Source organism: Anolis carolinensis, chromosome 3 (genome assembly GCF_035594765.1).
Source record: "Anolis carolinensis isolate JA03-04 chromosome 3, rAnoCar3.1.pri, whole genome shotgun sequence".
NCBI classification, from domain to species: Eukaryota; Metazoa; Chordata; class Lepidosauria; order Squamata; family Dactyloidae; genus Anolis; species Anolis carolinensis.
The window spans coordinates 50,285,444-50,306,809 of NC_085843.1; the positions used below are offsets into that span (position 1 = coordinate 50,285,444).

General features: G+C 38.6%; 1 protein-coding gene and 1 long non-coding RNA gene across 8 annotated transcripts; one reads left to right on the forward strand and one right to left on the reverse strand.

Moving 5' to 3' along the window:
* Nucleotides 1-3,139: 3,139 nt before the first annotated feature.
* LOC103278396 (uncharacterized) lies at nucleotides 3,140-4,605 on the reverse strand. The gene is made up of 3 exons (XR_010004125.1): nucleotides 4,504-4,605; nucleotides 4,355-4,413; nucleotides 3,140-3,900 (listed from the first exon to the last, which is right to left on the reverse strand). It is a non-coding gene; the product is annotated as an uncharacterized LOC103278396 (long non-coding RNA).
* A 242-nt stretch (nucleotides 4,606-4,847) lies between these two features.
* Nucleotides 4,848-18,885, forward strand: c3h3orf52 (chromosome 3 C3orf52 homolog). Of its 7 annotated transcripts, none has more exons than XM_008107758.3 (7): nucleotides 4,848-4,963; nucleotides 7,892-8,119; nucleotides 10,552-10,675; nucleotides 12,406-12,563; nucleotides 13,197-13,267; nucleotides 15,979-16,181; nucleotides 17,117-17,799. In XM_008107758.3, the coding sequence occupies exons 2-7, from the start codon at nucleotides 7,985-7,987 to the stop codon at nucleotides 17,143-17,145; spliced, it is 720 nt and encodes a 239-aa protein (XP_008105965.2). In that variant the 5' UTR covers nucleotides 4,848-4,963; nucleotides 7,892-7,984; the 3' UTR covers nucleotides 17,146-17,799. The 7 variants fall into 7 exon arrangements, with proteins under 7 accessions (XP_008105965.2, XP_008105966.2, XP_062830970.1 ...); XM_008107759.3 differs by having other exon boundaries at nucleotides 4,850-4,963; nucleotides 7,761-8,119; XM_062974900.1 differs by lacking the exon at nucleotides 17,117-17,799 and adding an exon at nucleotides 17,812-18,885 and having other exon boundaries at nucleotides 4,876-4,963; nucleotides 7,312-8,119.
* The last annotated feature ends 2,481 nt before the right edge of the window (nucleotides 18,886-21,366 follow it).

Here is a 21,366-nt window from a genome sequence, read left to right on the forward strand (position 1 = left end):
TTCTTATGTTCAGAACCATATATAGGTTGAGCATCCCTTAGTCAGACTTTCAGAATACTCAGAACCTAAATTTGTCCATATGGGCAGTTGAGATAGTGACCCCTTTGATTTTTGATGGTTCAATGTCAATACATTTTGTTTCATACACAATTTTAAAAAGTATTGTATAATTTTTTTCAGGCTATGTGTATAAGTAGTATATGAAAGAAATTGTTTACATGGTTAGAATGAGTCACATTTCCAAAATATTTCATGATGTATGCATATGCAAATACAAGTATTTCAAAATCTCCAAACATTTGAAAACCAAAATACTTTCAGTCTCAAGCATTTGGATAAGGAGATATACTGTATATACTCGAGTATAAGCCTAGTTTTTCAGCCCTTTTTTTAGGACTAAAAAAGCCCCTCTCGGCTTATACTTGAGTGAGGGTCCTGGCTGGCTTATACTCGAGTATATATGGTACATTTTTTTCTTTTCTTTTTTCTTTTCCCCTCCCCAGAGGGAATTTTTATTAATCATTATTTTATAATACATAATCATAATTACATTTTCCTTTTCCATTCCCTTCTCCCTCCACCACCCCCACCCCACCCCCCTCCCTGTTGACAACGTAAACCTTATTTTCTTGTTACATGAGCCTTCTTTCCATTCTTTCCAATTTTTTCTTCCAACTTTCATCATATGGTTTAACAATCTGTAACCATCTGCTAAATGGAGTCCATATTTCTTTAATTTTCTTCTGTTTGTCTGACCATGTTTTTTTGTTTCTAATGTCCATAATATCCAGTTGTATTTGATCCCATATATATTCGTACCATTTTTCCAGTGTCCATTTCTTTTTATCCTTCCACCCCCACGCTATTACTGCGTGTGCGGCTCTAAACATTATCATCATTAAGTCTTGGTCTTGGTCCTTAATTCTTCTATCCCCATATATCCCTATTAACAGAATTTGCATATTTATATCAAATTTGGTTTTAGTATGTAATTCAACCTGGGTTAGAATTTGTTTCCAGAATTTTTTTTATCTCTTCACAGTCCCACCATAGATGAGAGTACCATGACTCCCTACTCCCACAATGCCAACATTTGGGATTTAAACCCTGAATCATGTGTGCCAGCTGAATTGGTGTTCTGTACCATTTCGTAATTATTTTCAGTTCTAATTCCTTATGTCTATTTTTATTTTATTTAAACCATTGACTATCTTTTCTATCTTTTCTTTTCCTAGGCCCCCTTCCTTTTCCCACTTGTTTTCCATTATTCTATACATAGACTCCTTATCTTCTATCATTCTTCCATATATTTTATTTAATCCTTTTTTTACCACCAAGTCTCTCTTTTAATATCTTGTCTATTATATTTTCTCCCTCATTACTTTCTTCCTTCTTGATTTGTTCCCAGATACCGCTTAGTGTTAACCAATTTATCCCACCCCCTAATCTTTCCAATTGGTTCCATTCCATTAATTCCTTATTTTCATTATATAAATCTTTAATTTTACTATATCCCATCTGTTTCAATTTTTTTATGATACTCCTGTCCTCATTATTTCTTAAACTACCTATCGGGGCTTCTTTTGATAAATATGGCATCCATTTCCCTTTCCATTTCCCCCATATTTTAATGCTATTTTCCTTGGGCCTATTGTTTTTTCTATTCCCTCTTTTAGATTTTTTGTAAATATTCCATAGTCTCCTTTATTTTTATTTACTTCATTCTCTATTCTTATACACTTCTCTTGCTTCTCCTCTACTAATTCCAACAACGCTTTCAGCTGGAATGCTTCGTAGTATTCTTGTAACTTCGGTATTCCCCATCCTATTTCTTTATTGGATCTATACAGCTCCTTATTGCTTATTCTTGATTTTTCCCCTCCAAATATCCACTTCCTTATTTCTCCATCCCATTTTCTAAATTTTTGTTGTGAAATCTCCAATGGTAGAGTTCGAAACAAATACAATAATTTGGGGAGTATACACATTTTAATTGATCTAATTCTCATTGAAATACTTAAATTCTTATCCTTCCAATTAATCATTTGCAGCTGTATCCTATTCCATGTCTTCTTATAGTTATAATCCCAGATCCTTGTTGGTTTATTAGTTAAGTAAATTCCCAAATATTTAATTTTGTTTTTTACAATCTGTATATCTTTTCTTTTCCGAATCTCTTCTAAAATTCCTTTCCCCAGGTTAAACCCCAACAGCTCTGATTTTGTCATATTTATCCGTAAACCTGAGATTTTATAATAATCTTCCAATATTACTTCCAATTCTTTCAAGGTATCCAATGGATTTTCTGTGATTATTAAAAAATCCGCAGATTCACTTTCAATTCCTCCTTTCCTGTCCTAAATCCTGTTATTCTATCAGAGAGCGTGGCTTACCCAGGATTAACCAGTGAACTTCAATGGCTGATTCATCATCGGCTATCACTCATGTCTGAGAATGATTGCCTTCCAAGTGTAATGTCTTTGTGGTGGGTCTGTAGGTGACTGTAGAGACCTATTTTTGACCTGGCTGATTATGGGGATTCCAACTCTTGTTTCCTGGATTCAAAATCCAACACTCACATCACTACCTCTTATAACCAACTGTGTAAAATATTGCACAAATTATTTACAACCACAATAATGCAAGACTGTGCTCTGGAAAATGGATAGGAATTTTGCAAATTTTGTATCAGACAGCAAATCCCTATAACTGTAGTGAACATAGCCAGCAGCAAGGAATACTGGAGCAGAAGTCCAACAACCTCAGCTTCAATACTTTCACCCACCACCCCATACTAAGACATCCTTGAAAAGCATCAAAGATAGCAGATTTCCCAAGGACAACAGATATACCATATATAATTACAGGTATATCTCAGTTAACAAAGTAGTTGTGTTCCTAGCACACATAACTAAGTCATCAGTGTATATGTGTCTTGACTCAAGCCTGTATTTGTTTAATATAAAAAGCAAACTAGGTATAATGACACCTTTCCCCTCATAATTCTGTATATGACTGCAACCATATCCTTTATTGGTGTATTAAGTAATAAATGGGTTGCTGTGAGTTTTTCTGGCAGTATGGCCATGTTTTGGTAGCATTCTCTCTTGATGTTTCACCTGCATCTGTGGCTGGCATCTTCAGAGGTCTGTTATAGGTTTTATTTATTTCATGTCAAAAGCATTGCATAACAAATACATTTTAAAATGATGGGGAAAAAAAGGAAATCACAAGCAACTAAATAGTTTTGGACCAAAAGCGGGCAACAGCAACCGCATTGTCCGTAGCTTTAAACAACTCCTCCTCCGTACATGAGGCAGGACATTGTGGGCAAGCATACATATGCGGAGTTGTTTGTTCTGCTCCACAGTCACACAAGGTGGAGGATTCCTCCAGGTAATGCCATCTTGCCAGGTTGTCTTTTGATCTGCCCACTCCGCTTCTCAGTCTGTTTAGGGACTTCCAAGTTGCCCATTCTCGGTTTGCCCCTGGAGGAAGACCCTCATGGGGGGGGCATCCAGTTAGAATTGCCAGGTTTAGCTGCCCAGAGGGACACCCTTGCTGTTGCTGGGGGAACATCAAGAGGAGTGGTGGTTCTCATGAAGCCCTTCCTTGATTTGAGTCTGGTGGGAGGAGGCTGGTAGTCATGCAGTGGGTGGCTTTCACAATGTTTGACCTTTTTTCTCTCGCAGTTAGCAGCAACTTCCCATCGCACGTCAGGAGGGGCAATGCCAGCTAACTTGTAGAGTTTATCAACAGGTGTAGGTTTAGGGTTAGGGTTAAAGGTGAGGCAAGTGGAGTGTATGGAATATCCAGGGTGGGAGAAAGAAATGTCATTGAGCTGAATTGTCATGGCTCCATCTCATGGAATAATGGGATATGTTGTGGCACCAGATCTCTCTGAAAGAAAGGCAAATTATCTCACAAAATTGCAAATCCTTGTATTCCATAGCATTGAGTCATGGCAGTTAATTAGTGCCAAACTGCTACAATTCTGCAGTGCGGATAAGTATGAGTAGAATTGCAATCTGAATATTTTATTTTATATTCCTAAATATAAAAGACATATTTTGTAGATCTCCACTGCTCATGATATAATAATGAAAAATATACACATAAATGCCCATGTATGCTGTCCTCCACCTCTTTTGCTCGCTACGTTTGTTGAGCTCTATGACCATCAAGCTAAGCCACCAGTATATGTTTATCTACTGGAATGCTTTAGCACAATTTTGATATCTAAATTATATCAACGAATATGCTCCAAAGAGTGGAAAGTCTACATATCTGTTGGTATTGAAGACAGTGAAAGAGAAACAGGCTTATTTTAATAGGAAATTTAAAATCACCTTACCACAGGAAGCTCTGGCATGGACTGGACTGAGCCATGAGATCACGAAAAGTCAGAAACGACTGCGTGAATGAAGAAGAAAGACTTTCAATGAACTGAAGTTTTCACTATCCAGAACGACCAATTTCTGGTAACAAACCAACCCAACCAACCTCTTCCTGAAACTTCCTGATGCTCAGGATGTGGGAAGTCCAAAATAGTATTTATTTTTCAGCATGTCCACAATAGCTTTGTAAAGAAACTGTGGAAAGTGTAGAAGAAGGGCAAAATAGCTCTGCAAAAGCAAGGTTTGACTCTTAGATTGAACTATGCACCTCTTGATATGCAAAAGAGCAAAACTGCAAACTCTACTAAGAATGTAGTTAATAATTGAACTTCATTTTCAGCTTTCTGATCAACAAGGAAATGAATGGGGTAGAATGCTATTAAAACACAGAATAGACAATTCAGTAGGATAGGTAGGAGTTTCAGACATGCATTGAAATTATCTTTCAGGACTGATGGCTACTGGACACCTGCACTTTATGGGAATTGGCTGTGTTGGCTGCAAATGAGGGAAACTGTAGACCAAAACATTTGGAGGATTTCACGTTGGAGAAGACTGAATTAAAGGTAAAGTGTTATTTTAGGTTATTTCTTTACCATTTTCAGCATTACAGCTATCAGCATGACATTTTTCAACATTCATTAAAAGGAAAATCATTCTCTGTGTCTAAAGTTAATCAGACAGGAACACAACACAGAATGCTGAAAGGTATTAGTTGTGTTAATGCAGGGGTGGGTAACTTATAGCTTACTTATAGTTTTTAGATGACATATCCCATAATCCCTCACATAGCTATGGTGGAAAGGGTGATAGGAATTGTACATAGCACTAGAAGGCCATAGATAGCCGATTTCTGTCCTCATGGAATACACCATTTGATAAATGAGTTTCATTATCAAAGCAAGCTCATATGGGTGCACTCTATATGGCTTATTTTTTTCTGTGGCAAAGCCTGAGATTTTTCTTAGAATAAATGCAAATTTTTTCTAAGAATGCACTGAGTGACAGTCCACTTTTGATGATAATCAAATGCATTAAATTGTATTTAGTTATTAAACCCAGGTTGCATATCCCTTATCCAGTAGTGCTCTGTAATTTCAGATTTTCTTTGGATTTAGGAATATTTGCATATTCATAATTAAATATCTTAGAGATGAGGGCCAGTCTAAACACAAAATTCAGTAATGTTTCATATACACAGCGTGAATATTGCCTGAAGATAATGTTATACATAATATTTTAATAATTTTAATAATTTTGTGCATGAAAGGAAGTTTGTGTACACTGAACTATGATAAAGCAAAAGTGTTCAGCTACCCATATGGACAATTTGGGATTTCAGAGTATTTCAGATTTTGGAATTCTTGATGAGGGATGTTCAACCTATATTATCAAAAGCAGATTAAGTTTACAATCCTATAAATACCTATAGGCCTATGGAATTCAATGGGTCTTTATTTTGAACAAGTATCAATATAATTGCAGTTCACATTATAACTGTTGTGAACAATCTGATTGGAAACGGCCCATTATATGTATCTACTTTGTGAACAAAATGATCCACGTCCTTCCAGATAAAAAGTATCACTGCCATCGATATTTTAATTTTGCACACAACTCTTATTTTAGCCTCTCTCTATAAAAATGTTATATCCCTCAGTGTAAATTAGGAATCAAAGATCTGAATGTTATTTTTTGCATCAATACCATTTGTTTGCTGCCTTTCTCCAAAAATGGGGCTCAAAGCAGCTTCTAAAAACAATTAGTTAAAAAAAACCTGTAACAATATAAATGTAAAAAATTTAAATCCCTATATTAAACAGTATAAAATAATTTAGAAACCATAGGAAAGTGTTTGTATTTTAAAAACCACCCCAGTAAGAAGCTTCCTCTTCTACACATTAAAACACTAAAACAAAAATAATGCCTGCCAGTGAAAGGAAAACAGAGATGGATCAAGCCTAGCCTTCCACAGAAGGGACTTGCAGAGGGAGAGAGTAATCATGGAGAAGGCTCTTTGTTGTGTCCTTACCAAGTGAACCTGTGATGGTTGAAGGATCAAGAGAAAGCATTAAATGAACTAGTCACTAAGTGCCTGTTGAAAGGAAGGAAGGAAGGAATTTACTTGCAGGTGAAAGGGGAGCAGAGAGAAGGCTGTTGGGCCTCTCATGGGAAAGCAAGCATTCCATAATCTGGGGGCAGTTGCTGATAAGGCTTTCACCAAAAATACCTGCAAAGGTATCTCTCCCAAAGATAACATTTGAGCTATCTAATATAGGAATGTTATGCCTGCCAGCAATGTTATCAGATACCTGGCATGTTATCTTAAATTTCAGAAAACTATTCACACAGTATTGTGTGTGAGACTGTAAACAGGTTGGAAGTGGGCAATGGCTCTACAACTCTTGCACTAAGAACTTTGAACCTACAATGGCAATAGTAATAGAAACAGGTAATTAGAGTCACTCAAATATCCTCTTTATTGTGTCTGACTTGACTCATCTACACATAAAATGATACTTTCAGGATGACATCACTTCCTTCCTCCTTACTGTCTCATTTCCAGTCCCTCCCCAAAACATAGCTCCCTGGTAGTATCTTGTCTCTGGGTGGAATTCCTATTTTGTTTATCCTAAAATGGTTTGTGTTGCTATATCAAGGACCATCCTTCCAAGCATGTTAAAAAAAAAACCCAATGGGGAGGAAAAATAAATGCAGCAAGTATTGAAAATGGCAATGACGTTATTAGCCATTCACAAAATAATCTCCGATAATGTAAATGTCTGGGAGCTAGATAGGCTAGTCAAAACATACAGTGTGATAAGAATACATTATTTCCATTTAAACTTTTGGAACTGCCTAATGCATGACAAAATTCAGTAGTTTCTTTTTGTACTCTCCCTTTGTTCAACAGTGGTTACTTCAAGGACATTGATAAATGTATTACTTTTCAGCTAGACATGGCACACTATCTTACCAATTTTCCTTTTCAAAGCCTTTTAGGGAAATTAATTATAGAAATTACAGGATTCGTTTTGTGTCCTTTAGGTCCTAAATTTAGATGTTGTTAAGCAAAAAAAAAACATGGTTTTAGTTTATTCCAGATGTGCTAGCCTTTAACCCGAGGCCACTGTTTCTTATGACATTTTGCTAGAAGTCTTTGACGTATCCCTGGTAGAGGCTTTTATTTCAGCCTAAGAAAGGAAGGTGCTTATGTGTATTCTCCATGAAGGGCTTGGTTGCCTCAGGTTAAATTACCTGCTGATGTCTATAGAGGGCAGGCAAAGTAAAGTAAGCAAACTGGAAAATCCAGACCAGCCCTGCATGAATTTTAAAGGAGATCTTAATGTTTCCTGGTTTCAGAGAACTTAGCACTTCCCAACATTACGTACGGAAGAGCACCTGTGAAGTCTGTATTTCATAGCATTTGATTTGACCATCCCTATTAATTGGGGAAATCCCTGAACTCATTTTGAACTGCATCTTATTATTAGCAATATCAGCACAGCTGAAAAATGCAAAAGGAAGTTAGTTTTTCATTTTGACATGTCCTGGGATGTGGACTGCTGTACGGAGAACGAGGAGCAATGAATGGACATGTTCCCCAACAAGAAGATGCAGAACAAATTCCTTTACAACTTGTAAGTGTAGAAAGGTGTACAAATGACGTGCCCGAATCAAATGAGCTTCTTCAGCCTGAAACATGTACGCCATCTACTAAGGTAAGCGGTTGAAATATTAATTGTTCTTTAAAGGTGTGTTAATTCATTGGCAGCCTACATGAATAATTGGATTTTAATTAAAATTAAGCAACTTTTTTGATAGACGATGTTTAGATTTCAAAAGTTTGATTTTATATAAGGGGGCGGTGAATGTAGTTTACTTAATCTGTGTTCTGATTAAATATATGAATTTCAGATACCGATCTAGCTTGTAGTTTATACCAAAGAAAATGTTCTTAATTAGCCACTATGCATGTTGATTTCTTAAAAATAACAAACATTCTAAACAATGTAATTGGCCAAAAAAGTTTTTAAAAATCCACCCAGCCAGTGATTTCCATGTTTGCCAGAAACTCAATTGATGGTTTAGCCTCAGTATTTCTGATAGCCCAATATGTGTTGCCACAGTTTTACCGGAGGCGTTCGAACGACTTCTCCAATAAAACCAAATTAATTCAAGAAAAACCAGGAAATCTCCGCATTGTCCCGAATTAATTATCCAGATTTAATGGAGTATGGGCCCTGTGTGGATTTGGCTCAAAGACTGCATCACATAATCCCTGGGCCCAATCCACACAGCCTTCTCGGGCTTTTTGGGCTGTATGAGCCCGGAAAACCCAGAGGGTAGCCCCTCCCCAAACCCCTGCTGTAGCCTTGCACAGCATCTCTAAATATAAACAGCCACTCACAACTCTCATAGTCAGCCAGTCCGGAGTCCAAGCCAATGCAGATTCATACAGCAAACTATGCAGGGGTATTTCAGAAGTCGTAGTCAACAGCTCATTCCAAAGGTCTTCACCAAATCAGATGTAATACAAAGTTCCAAAGTCCAAAACATGAAGATACGCACAAGGTCACCAGACAGAGCTCCGAGCTGTAGCAGGTTCCAAACATTGCTCCCAGGAAAAGACCAAATCCCAATTGCCACTCTTTATTCCCCACAGAACAAGTGCCAACAGGGTGGATCTGCCCAGCTGAATAGCATGAGTCCTCAGTTGCAATCTTTCTGGGACACTTAACTCTGCCTCATTGCTCTCCTGATCCTGAGTTAACTTAGGACTCCCTCTTGCCTGAGGCACTTAGTTCTGCACTGCAAGGGTAGCTTCCTCAGTGTCAGGCTGCAGCTGTTGTTGTTCCCTGGCAGCCCTTCATCTTCATCTGTATTGCAGATTCTGACACCTCCCCCAAAGGCCTTAACATTAAAAATAACTTACCTGGCCACCTTTAAGGTCCTGCCAGAGTCCTCCTAGTGTAGAAAGAATGCAGTAGGAGGACTCTGGCAGGGCCTTAATAGTGGCTGGGTAAGTTATTTTAATTTGTAAGGCTTTTTGGGTGGATTGGGGGGGGGGGGTTGGGTATCTGGGTGCCCTCCTGGAAGGTACCAGGAGGGCATCTGGACACCCCCTGGGGAAAGCCCATACAGTTTAGAGAGAGGCGTATGGACTTAAACATGCACCTAAACAGATTTCTTAAACCTGCCTTGGCGTGTGCTGAAGTGCCACAGTGTATTTGTGTGTATAGCATAAGTGGGAAGTATGGACTGATGGCTATAGACAGTCTACAACTCATTTTTTCACACCAGCTTTCCTAAATCACCCCCCCTTTTTAAAATGAGGTATTTTAAAACAATCCTTTCCAATACTACCCAAATGCTGTGCTTTTCTTCTTATTTCTCCCTGCCCCAATGTCAAACTGGTTAAAAATCAGCTGTAAACATCAGAGTTCTCTTTTGAGAGCTGTATTTGGCAAATTTTAGTCTCCAAAATATTTCATCCTTGATAGGAATGAAGACTGGTTCTTTCTCTACTACCTCTTAAACTTTCATCTTAATTATAAATGCTTTGAGGAGAAAATAGCACAGATAAACTTTAAAAAACAACAACCAATGATCAGTTATGAAAACTGTATTCCATGCTTACTGTCAAATCATAATATATATGATAGATCACCAGTCATAAATTCAACTTTGTAAGGTTTTGTTTATATAGTTCTTTATTACATGAAAGGAGACTCCAAAGGCCACCCGAAACTATTTGTAATCTATCACTATCACCTATGCCCATGGAAAGAGGGTATTGGTTGAAGAAACTATGTGTGTGACACAGACTTCCTCTGTTCAGACTTATGCAATTCCAATATTTACCAAAGGTGTAACGGGTAGCTGAGCATGTTTAAGAGCACAGTACTGTTGTTACAGTTTGTGAAAATATATAAACTTTAACATGCTGTTTTGCTTCTTCCTCATTTTCTGATATTGGAATTTATGTTGTTTATAGTTCACTTGTTTCTTACCACTACATGTTTCTTGGTTTTGTTTTTCTTTTCTTTTTTCAATTCTCATTCTTGCTTCATAAATTAATGGAATATTGCCTCAGTTCTATGGTGTTTCTTTCATTATTACAAACAGATTTCTTTTCTCCCCTTCTGACTAGAAGACAGCCACCTTGAAGTTGTGCTCTAAGACTGTGTTTTGGAAATGCAAACTGTGGATGCTTATAACTTCTATTTTCCTGTTGCTGATTGTTGTGACTATTATAGCTTTAACTTTACATTCAGGTATGTAGTCTCTATATTGTTATCTTTTAAATATGAGATTATATCAGAAATATTGGTGGGGACTATGTGAGAAACTGTTCTTCACTCCTAACACACCTGAAATCATTTGTGATTTGAAGTTGCATTGCTTTTGATTGGACTTAATTTAATCATGATTAATTTTAGCTCTATCTCTCACATGCTTTCATAACATGTTTTGTGGCCCTTATAAATGTATTGGTTGACTCATATTTCTAGTGATTTGTGATTTTTAATTGAAATACTGTATTCAGTCATTCAGTCACAAGGTCTGTCAATAGAGGAAGAAATTTCCCTTCTGTAGATTCTATCTATGGACTTATCTACACTGCATTGGACCAGAAGTCACTTCTGGATGTGAAACAACATCCAGGAGACTTACAGTTCATACTGTGGGGTAAAATGGGTTAGCATTACAAAGTTAGGGAATGCTCTGGATTTCAACAGAACAGCAAACCAGCCCTGCACTTCCAAGTAAGTGTGGACATTTTGACTGTCTCTAAACTGAACAACTCCACTGTCTACATGGCCTGGTGCTGCCATCCCATTTTCCCTGCATTTGGTGGATCAGGCACATGTCACCCTCCCATTGCCACGATAGACAGCTACCTAGCTCTGGTTATCACCAGGCACCTTCTCTAACATAAGCAGAGGTGCTTGCATGACTAAAGAGAAGCTGAGATGACTTGTTTCCATCCCCTCACATCCCCTTCTCTGTACCTTCTTGTCACCAAAGCCCTCTTTGATGTAGCTCCACTGCTGTGTTTCAGTAGTAATGTCAAGTGTTGTAAGGAGTTGGAACTTTGCTTGCAGGACCATAAAATATGCATGTATGAGATATGGATCAAGCTTGCTTTCCATTCATCTATCCTGTGTGCTGATTTGATGTGTGTGGGAGAGAGGTTTCTGAAGGTTGTGCCACACACACGGGAATGAACTCACATACACACGTTTGCGTAATAATACTTATTCATACATATCCAGAGTGTGGCTCACAGCTTTCCCTGTTTTAGAACTCCTGCTTCTGCCACCACTGGTTATGGCAGCCAGTCCACCTGCCTCTTGCCATCTGGGGAACATAAGTATGGGGACACACAGACACACACCTTCACACACACTTGCCCAGCAAATATAGGACAGTGAGACCATTACCTGAATGCCCCAGTTCCAAAGCTGAGTGTGGCTACATGGGAACTTGGCTGTGCTTCGCTTGAGGGTTGTTGCCAAAAGCAAGTGGATGAGGGGAAAGAAGGCACCAGAGAGCCAGAATGTGACTAAGGACATCTGGCTGGGTTTGCAGGGACTTGTTTAGACAGTGGGCCTTTGCTGTAGGAGCATTTTCTTGCCTTTTTAAAGGAATTCTTGGAGAAACTGGAAAACAAATGGTCAAGATGAGGAGTGTTGGGAAGGCAGAGGCAAGAGAGAGAGTGACAATAGGGAGGCAGAGATTGACAGAAAGACTGTTCTTTCTCATCCTCCCCTTTTCTTTCACTTTCAGTATAGGGATGAGCTCAATAGTTCTTAGGAAGGTGAAAAGAGGAAACCAGCTGGCCCGGGATGGGGGTGGAGAACAGGCTATCCTGATCCCAAATGTCATATATTATTCCCTTGTGTGTGACAGTCTATCAGGTATTTGGAAGTTTGGAAGTAATTAAAGATAAGAATTTACTGTAGATTTATTTTCTTTAAAATATTTCTTCTAAAATTTCTAGCAGTTTACATTGATGAAGATGAATACTGGGATCCTGAATCAATAGCAAATGGTAATCATCACAACTTCTCAGGAATATTAAATATCCATTGTGAAAATCCTGAGCCATTGCTTTCAGAATCAACATATAATTTACTTTCTGAAAATCTCCATAAGAGGGTAAGTGTCTACATAAAATACATACCTACATATTTTAAAATATGTATATATAACTTTTTGCTTAAACAATGTAGTTTCACAAAATAAAATCATAACAAAATGCATTACATCTGTCAATCAAATAAAGGATTTTGTTTAAAATAACTGGAAGACATAGTGGACTCAATGTGTTTTATTTTGTTCTTGGAAACATTCCTTACTAGAGCCTAGATCAGAATGAAATACACTATTAGTTAGTTGTGTTGGTGTCAACTTAATAATATGCTCCATATATTTGCAGAATATTTGTGAATTGCTACTCATTTGAAATAAGATATTAACCATTTAAAAATCATTATATAAACCATTTATCTATTTTGTAGGTGGAAGTATTGAACCTGAGATTAGATCCATGGAATGTTAATTGCCGATTATACAAAATACAATATTATGCAAAACGCATATTTTGACCACTAATATGGGACTTCCCTTACAATACAGGACACTGTTTTAAGGCATCTGGAAAATCTTTTAGAAATGGGGCAGAGAGGCTACTTGGATTTGATTCTGCCATCCCATTAAAATAATTAAATTACTTTAAAACCTTTTCATATTATATAATATGTGCCCCTACTAAACAAACTATTTCTTAAGCTTACAGATATCTATAGCGATTCACCTGCTCTTGGGCGGTATTTTATTTCTGCTGAAGTAATTTCCATCAGGTAAGAAACAGCTGAATTTGACTACATATATGACATTGAAAAAAAGCGGATGGGTGATATAGCTGGGGAGCAAGGTGAGACATTTGGAGAAGAGAGCAAGGCTGGGCAGAATATATATATATATATATATATATATATATATATATATATATATATATATATATATATCCAGCTGAGGTCAAGAGTCTGCTCTCCTCAGCTAATCTAATGGTGTGTTGTTACCTGGTTGGACATTTCCTGGAAGGTAAATCCAGGCTATTCCTATCCAAGTCCCAGGACCTAATTAGTGAGACCAAAACTCTCAGGTCAGCCTCAAAGGTAGACTCCTTCTCTATCCTCCAGTTCCCAGAATCTGTACGGAAACTATTCCAGGACTCTACCCTTCACCAAAAGGAGTGCTGATGTGTACACCAATGTGTTAAATACATTTCCAATGTGTTAAATACATTAGCCTATTTACAGACACCACCCTGAGCCACTCGTCAAAATTCCTCAGATACAGTATGGAGTAGGCAAAACAAACACATTTATTATTATTATTATTATTATTATTATTATTATTATTATTATTTGTTGTTGCTACTACTAATCACCATCACTTTTATTTATATCTTGCCTTTCTCCCAGGAGGGACTCAAAGCAGCTAACAACCATACAATGTAATAACAATTTAAAACAAAACTAATATATTTTAAAAAGCCGAATTAAATATTAGTGTGTGGATATAAAGTTAAAATTAAAATACAATAAATACAATTAAAATCACATTTAAAACTCACTATTCCATCCAAAATCCCACCCACGTCCTCCCCAGCAGCATGGCCCTCATCCTCGCCCAAATGCCTGCAGGCACAGAAATGTCTTGACCTGCTTATGGAAGGTAAGCAGGGATGGGGTCATCCTGCTGTCTCATGGGAGAGAGTTCAAAAGTCTGGGAGCAGCCATTGAAAAAGCCCTCTCCCTTGTTCACACCAAATGCACTTGAGCAGGTGATACAACATTGAGAAGGTCATCCCCAGATGATCATAGATATCTGGGGTTTGTAGAGAGAGAGATAGTCCTTTAATAACAACAATTAAATATGACTTCATTAAAAGAGTACCCCATCCCACAGTATTTTCTTGCTATCTCTTCTTCCTGTCTCTAAATATATTGGGCCCATGACTATCAGCACATACCACACATGTTTATTTATGGCTATAGGAAATGGTTTTGTAACAAGGAAAGGTAGTGTATTTTGTCCACATATGTAGACAATTTATGGCTGATGTGATTGCATCATGTAAAACCGTCACTGTTGCCTACTATAATGCAACTGGTGATATACAGTCCTTCATTTTCCTGGATCAACCACATTTAATTAATCTTTTAAATAAGTTTCTGATGTCCCTTTTAACCTTTCTCAAAATTGACATGGGGCATTAAAAATTGTGTTCAGAATCTCAGTGATTTATTTTCACAGTTCTTCCAATATACTGTCATTAATGCTCCTTTAATATCTTGCTCATAGACAGTAAAATATTTATATATATATATATATATATATATATATATATATATATATATATATATATATAGTGAGTTGTAGGCCAAAACACCTGGGGATCCACACTGCCCTAACTAAATAACTAATAACTAAACTATGAATAAGGATCTCATCACATGGACCTTAAGAAGCTCGGGGGACCATCTGTTTAGTGAAGGGAATTATACCTTTCAATCCCCAATCATCCTGTTTCGAGTTCTGCCTTCCTATCACACGCACTTCTCTCTTCAGTTTTCCCCACGTTGTTGCTGCCCATGTTTGCACCATCACACAGATAATCCTTTTCTCCTCCCTCTCCATATTCCTTTTTTTAAAATCAGGGAAACCATGCTGTGGAAGGAAATAAAAGAGAGAGAAAGAAAAAGAATGAAGGAAGTAGACAAGGAGGGAGAAAGAGGAAATGGGGGAGGGGGGAGTAAGAAAGAAAAGTATGAAAGAAAGAAAGGGGGAAGGAAGGAAGATAGAGAATGAGTGAGGAAGGCAGGGAGGGAGGAACCAGTGTAATTATAATCCCTTTGTAACAATCCCCTTTTGCAAGCCTGTGTCCCCCTTCATTATATCAGTATAATTATTATAAACTCAGAAAACTCACAACAACCCTATTATAAACCACTTTGCCATGATCCCCTCCTGCTAGGCTTTCTTTCCCTCCATTAGACCAGTTTCACGTTAAAAAGCTAACAAGAGCACAATTTTGAGCTTAGATTACTATTAAATGCAGTGACAGCAAAGTGGCGAGGAACTCCCATTCCTCCATGTCACTGAAACGATTCAACACAGGCAAATCTGTCAGATCCCACCACATGCAGGGGGTTTTTTTGCATTAGTGACAGTTCTGACATGCACCAGGGACTCAGAACACAATTACTTACCCGTGTTCTGAGCTCTCTCCTTTCAGCATGCTTCATCTCCATTTTTAGGGTGAAGGGCAACAGATGACAGCTGGAAGTAGGCAAACATCATCTGATGGGCTTCGTACCTCGTTGTCTTTGAAATGGAGATGAAGTGCCCTACAACAGGGAAAATGTTCCATGTGATGAAGTCTGCAGTTTTTTAAAAGATGTACATTTACAATTCTTATTGGTACACCTAAAACATATGAAGTAGCAGGGGAAAGTAACTCCACTGGTATTACATTCAACCCATGCCTCATTCCTTTTTTCAGTGATGGAAACAATACAGCATCCTATCACTTGTGGTTTTCAGTGCCACAAGATGAGACTGAAGAGTTTATGAAGTACAGAATGAGCCAAACGTTTGTGATGAATATTTTGAGGCAAAATATTTATGATCAAGAAGAAATGTATGACCTGGAGGTACCTGAATGTACAAATCTGAGACTAGATCCAACTTCTCTTTTACTAACACGTAAGTGAAGAACCAAACTCTTAACTAATTTGAGGAGTGATGTTTTGAGTGCCTGATGTTACTATTACCAGGCTCATACTGGCAAGATAGACTGAGAATGGAGAGGGATTTTCTTTTGCAACCAATAGAAGGAAAATTATTTATGCTAGATCCAATGCAGGCATACATTTCCTTCCTTGTGATATGGACAGAGACTATTATGAGGCTTTAGATAGTGTTCCTCCATCCATCCTCACATGTTCCTGACATACCCCCCCTTACTACCAGGTGTGTCACTGTGGGAGGGAGGTTAAGGCATTGCCTCCAAATAAGACATCTGCCAAATCAAATGGAATTTCCTTTTAGCACTGCAGAAATCGAACACTAAACATTGTTCACACTTTTTATTTCCATATATTTGGATTCCCTTGGTAACTTTGCCTGCCACCTTTTTGTGTGCCTAAATGTGCTTCTAAATGCTCAACTGATATTTTAAATGGCTGCAATGCTAGATATTTGGGAAGTGAAGGAATATTTCTGGAGAGATACAGAGGTCTTACATATTCTCCCACTGCAAACTAGACTCCTTTCCATGGAAAGCTGTCTGATATCAGATGTATGGAAAGTTCTCCCAATCTAGCTTTGAGGAATAGGAGACTCAAACTTCCTAAGGTTACTGGAATCCACCCTGAATCCTGTGCTGGGAGAAAGCCAGAATATAAATTAAACATGATTACTATAATTACTCCTTTAAACTGTTTAAATATTGCAATGTATAATTAATATATATATATATATATATATATATATATATATATATATATATATATATATATAAATAAAATAAATACTCTTTTGCCTGATCCAGTCACAGGCAGTGAGTTTATGCATTTTAATGATAGATATAATAAAGATAAATAAGAAAAATGTCTCACACCCCTATTTTTACCCTAAAGAAATACAGCCTGTTAATACAAAAGGGTGAACTATATGGAGTTCTGGATTTCTAGTCTCATTTTGGAAGACAACGTTCTGTTCAACATATCCTGTGTGTTCTTGGCCTTCTTACATCAACCCACAACTCCAGGAAAAGATGAGCACATCAGGCTGATGTACAAGCCTGTGGACCTATGAGTGAGAACATGAGGCATATTCAAGATAAGAAGCTCTTCAAACTGCTCTTAGACCACAACTGATAGTGGTTATTTTTTATGTTTGGCAAATGCTAAAATAAAAGGAAAATTCCAGAAAGCACACATAAAAGTCCCAGTTGGCCTTGAGCTGATTCTTGGTAGCATGAGCTCAGTTGGTGAATGCCATTCTGTGTTAACTTAGTTTCTTCAGTATAAAGGGTGTTTCCAAGATTTTCATTATGCTACTAAGCTATGTGTAGTAAAAGAGAAACAAATATGCATTGTAGGTCAATAACAAAGACCTGCAAAACAGCCTTCAGTGTCAAGTATCAACTTGCTCCTGTGTGCCTGCTGATGCTTCACCTTCCCTTTGCAGTGGTAGAAATGTGCTGACAGTATACCAGCTATTTATATTTGCTTTTCTCATTTCCCCCTTCCACTGCCATTCCAAGCAATTTGAACACACACTGTATAGTGAATGTAATAAACATCCTGCACTTTTCTTATTTTCTTGGCAGATTGTTAAAGCTCTTTCTTACATTGAATGGTTCGTACGCTAAATAAGCTAGAAGCAAAGTAAAACACAGAATGGCTACCTCCTCAATGTCACCTTAATAAGGACAAGAATTAGTTAAACACTATCAGCAAATTGACAGGATGCTGGAGGAGCGTTCCACAGATACCATGGATTACCAAAAAGACTAATGAATGGGTCTTACAGCAAGTTAAGCCTGTAGATGTCTCAACTGAAATTGATGAACTTGGGGCAATCATGAGACAACATGCCTTGTTGGAAAAGACAACAAAGTCAAGTGAAAGACAATAGGGAGGGAGGGAGGAGGAGGAGAGAGAGAGAGAGAGAGAGGGAGAGACTGCATTACAGGTGAACTGATTCAACCAAATAAGCCACAGCTCCGAGTTTGCAAAAGTGAACAAGGCAGTCAATGGCTGGGAATATTGGGTGTTTTGCATGTATTTCCCCCTTATAGGGTTGTCATAAATCAATGTTGACTTACAGCAAATAATGACAACTTAGTTTGAGAGATGTATACACAGTTCATTACAGAAGATCTTGAATGTTAATTTCAATTGATATCAGATTGTTTCCTCTGGAACTGATGGGTGACTAAATGGAAAAGAAACATGGAAGACTGCTACCATATATGACCACTTTAGCAAGACTTAGTCTTTGCACAAAAATTGGGGAGGGGGCAAAGAGTGAGAGCTGCTTCTTGAAACTGGCTGACGTTGTTGAAATTGACAAATTAGCAATACTGATTTGAAAAAAATTGCATTTTCAAAAGACTAGGAACCTTTGGCTATTTTTGTAGAAAAACAAAAATAATATGTTAAGTAGATGTTGATAATTAATAGGTCTGGTAAAGGTAAAGAAGTGTATGAATCTTTTTTGTAGTTGGACAGCTCATTTTATACTTTCTGTTAGATATGTCAAATATCAAATTCCTTTCTTTCTGGTCTTAGCTGTTCTTTCTCTTGGTATTTTTCCTTTTGTTTGTATATATCCACTTTTTAATATTTTGGAAAGTAATACTTTTTGTATAAAAATACAACAACAACAACAACAAAACTAAGACTTGTGTATAAATGGTTTTTTCTGGCTACCTCACAAATTCGTGAGAAGTAATTCCAGAACTTAAGAGCAACACCAGGAAGATTTTTCTCCTCAAATTGCTGTAAGATAAGATATGGTTTCTTGCACCACCTCCTGGTAAGGAAGCAGTATTGTTTTGTTAGAAAAATTGAAGCTGAGTATGCTCAGATCTGGGGTCTTACAGGTTAAACATATCACAGGCAGTATCAAGTTATGAATGAGATATGTTCTGTAAGTTTATTCTTAAGTTACATTTGTATGTAAGTTGGAACAGGTACATTTTTAAGTGTAACTCCAGCCAAATATAAAAAATGCTTTGGACAGCATAGGGAAGGATGAACAACCCTGTAGTGTTTGTTTTGCTGTTTTTGCCCCTGTTCAGAAGATTTCACCTCACTTTCTGTCCCTGTAATGGTTGGATTTTGAAAAATGTGGCTTGTTGTGGAAACAAGGATTGGTGATAAAGCTTCAGTGGAGATCTCTTTTCCCCATGACAACTCTTTCAGGAAGTAATTTCCCTTCCTAGGGGACTGTTTCTCTCACCTCCTATAGTCGCCCCACCCATTCTTAACTATGAGTCATTTGTATGTTGAATGTTTGCAACTCAGGAGTTCTTCACACAGGGCAAAATAGCCCAGTTTTGCCGCTTTTATCTGTGGCTTGGATGGGGCCTGTTGAGCGCCATCAGATGATGCACAGGAGGCCCTTCCCACATTCCTCCTGAAGTGGAGGGAAAGTGCCAGAAGGCACTTCCTCCTCCACTACAGGGAGGAAAGTGTTTTTCGAGTAGCTCCTATGGAGCTACCTACACTTTCCACCTCTTTCCCCCATCTGATGGGGGAAAAGATAGGATGCCAACACACCCTGTCCTGTCCCCACCACGTGATGGGGGAAGGAGAGAGGGCAAGCAGGGCATCACAAGGCACCCCACATGCCATCCCTTTCACCAGCGACTGCCAGCGCAAGGGTAAAGCCCCCATGGGCCATGTGAAGAGGTCCTTGTGGACTTCCTGTTCCTGCAAACTGAGTGAAGAGAAATCAAGAAATAATTCCGGTAATGTTTGATAGAGTCACATATATATTCAGATTTTTTTAAAAAAAAAGTCCATTAGAGAAGAAAACAGTGCTTTCCCCTCTGTTTTGGCCTGCTAGTTTGATCCCTATCCATCTTCACTGAGACCCGTTCTACACTGTTCTTATATCCCAGGATCTGATCCCAGATTATGTGGTTTGAACTAGATTATATAAGTGTCCACAGCCATATAATATGGGATAAACAGATAATCTGGGATCAAAACCTAGGATATATGAACAGTGTAGAAGGAGTCTGAGGGCATATCCAGACAGCACCTAAAGTGTGCGCCCTCTCGTGTTTTTCCCTGGTGTGTCCAAATGACGCCTCAGGTAAAAACGAATGCTTTTGGGACAAAGCAGGAAAACCCTGTTTTGTTCCAAAGTAATTTGTCAGCTAGAATGACCCGGTTTTTCCAGCTGTGGGCCCTGCCAGAAAGTCCAACAGGACAACTGAACGTCCGCCCCAGCATTAAAGTGCTGTCTGGAACTGCCCTAAGACAGTTTGCATGCCTTTGCTTTTTACATAGGTTTGTCTGAATAGAAACTAGATATAGCTGTATAGATATAGTTTTCACTTTGACAACTCCCATAAACAACAGGATTTCTCAGCTATCAAACACACAGAATTATATATAAAAAAACTGTGGTCGGGGCCGGTCGGAGATAAATTTAAATATTAAGCGGGGGCGCTGAAAAGCGCCCCCCGCCGGCCCCGCCTCCTGCGCCCTGGCCCCGCCTCCCACCCAGCGTGCCCTGGCCCCGCCTCCCATGCTGCATGGGAGGCGGGGCCAGGGCACGCTGGGTGGAAGGCGTGGCCAGGGTTGGCCCCGCCTCCCATGCTATTCGCCCTGGCCCCGCCTCCCACGTAGCGTGGGAGGCGCGGCCAGGGTTGGAAAGAGGGAGGCTTCGCCGCCCGGGGAGGGGAGGAGGGGATCCCTCTTCCCCTTCCCGGGCGGCGAAAGAGGGAGCCACAAGGCCAGGGCGCACTGGTTGGGCGGCGGGGCACCGTCAGAGCAGTGCCCCGCCTCCCGCCCGGGACCTGCGCCCGAGGCGGCGGCGTCACATGGCCTCTATGGTGGGGCCGGCCCTGACTGTGGTGATTGTAATGGGGAAATAATGGAGTAGAGGAGTTATGGAAAGGGGACTTCAAATATTTCCTCTGTTTTTAAAACATTGAAAAAAACAACTTCTGATAAATGTGCTTTGAGAGGATTTCCCCATGATGGAATGTCCTGCTAATACAAACACTCAGGTTCAGAGGAGGGTTTTTCTAAAGACTTCTTCAGCCATACCTGTCAGCTGATAAATGTCTGTATATTTTAAAAGCTATTATTTCCTGTGTAAATATGAACGTATGTCACCATAATTTGGACTTGAATTATATCTT

Bases quoted from the DNA above. Each gene is read 5' to 3' on its own strand.
- c3h3orf52 (XM_008107758.3), top strand. From the start codon at position 7,985: ATGAATGGACATGTTCCCCAACAAGAAGATGCAGAACAAATTCCTTTA. The intron at 8,120-10,551 runs GTAAGCGGTTGA...CCTTCTGACTAG, and splicing joins CATGTACGCCATCTACTAAG to AAGACAGCCACCTTGAAGTT. The intron at 12,564-13,196 runs GTAAGTGTCTAC...CTATTTCTTAAG, and splicing joins CTGAAAATCTCCATAAGAGG to CTTACAGATATCTATAGCGA.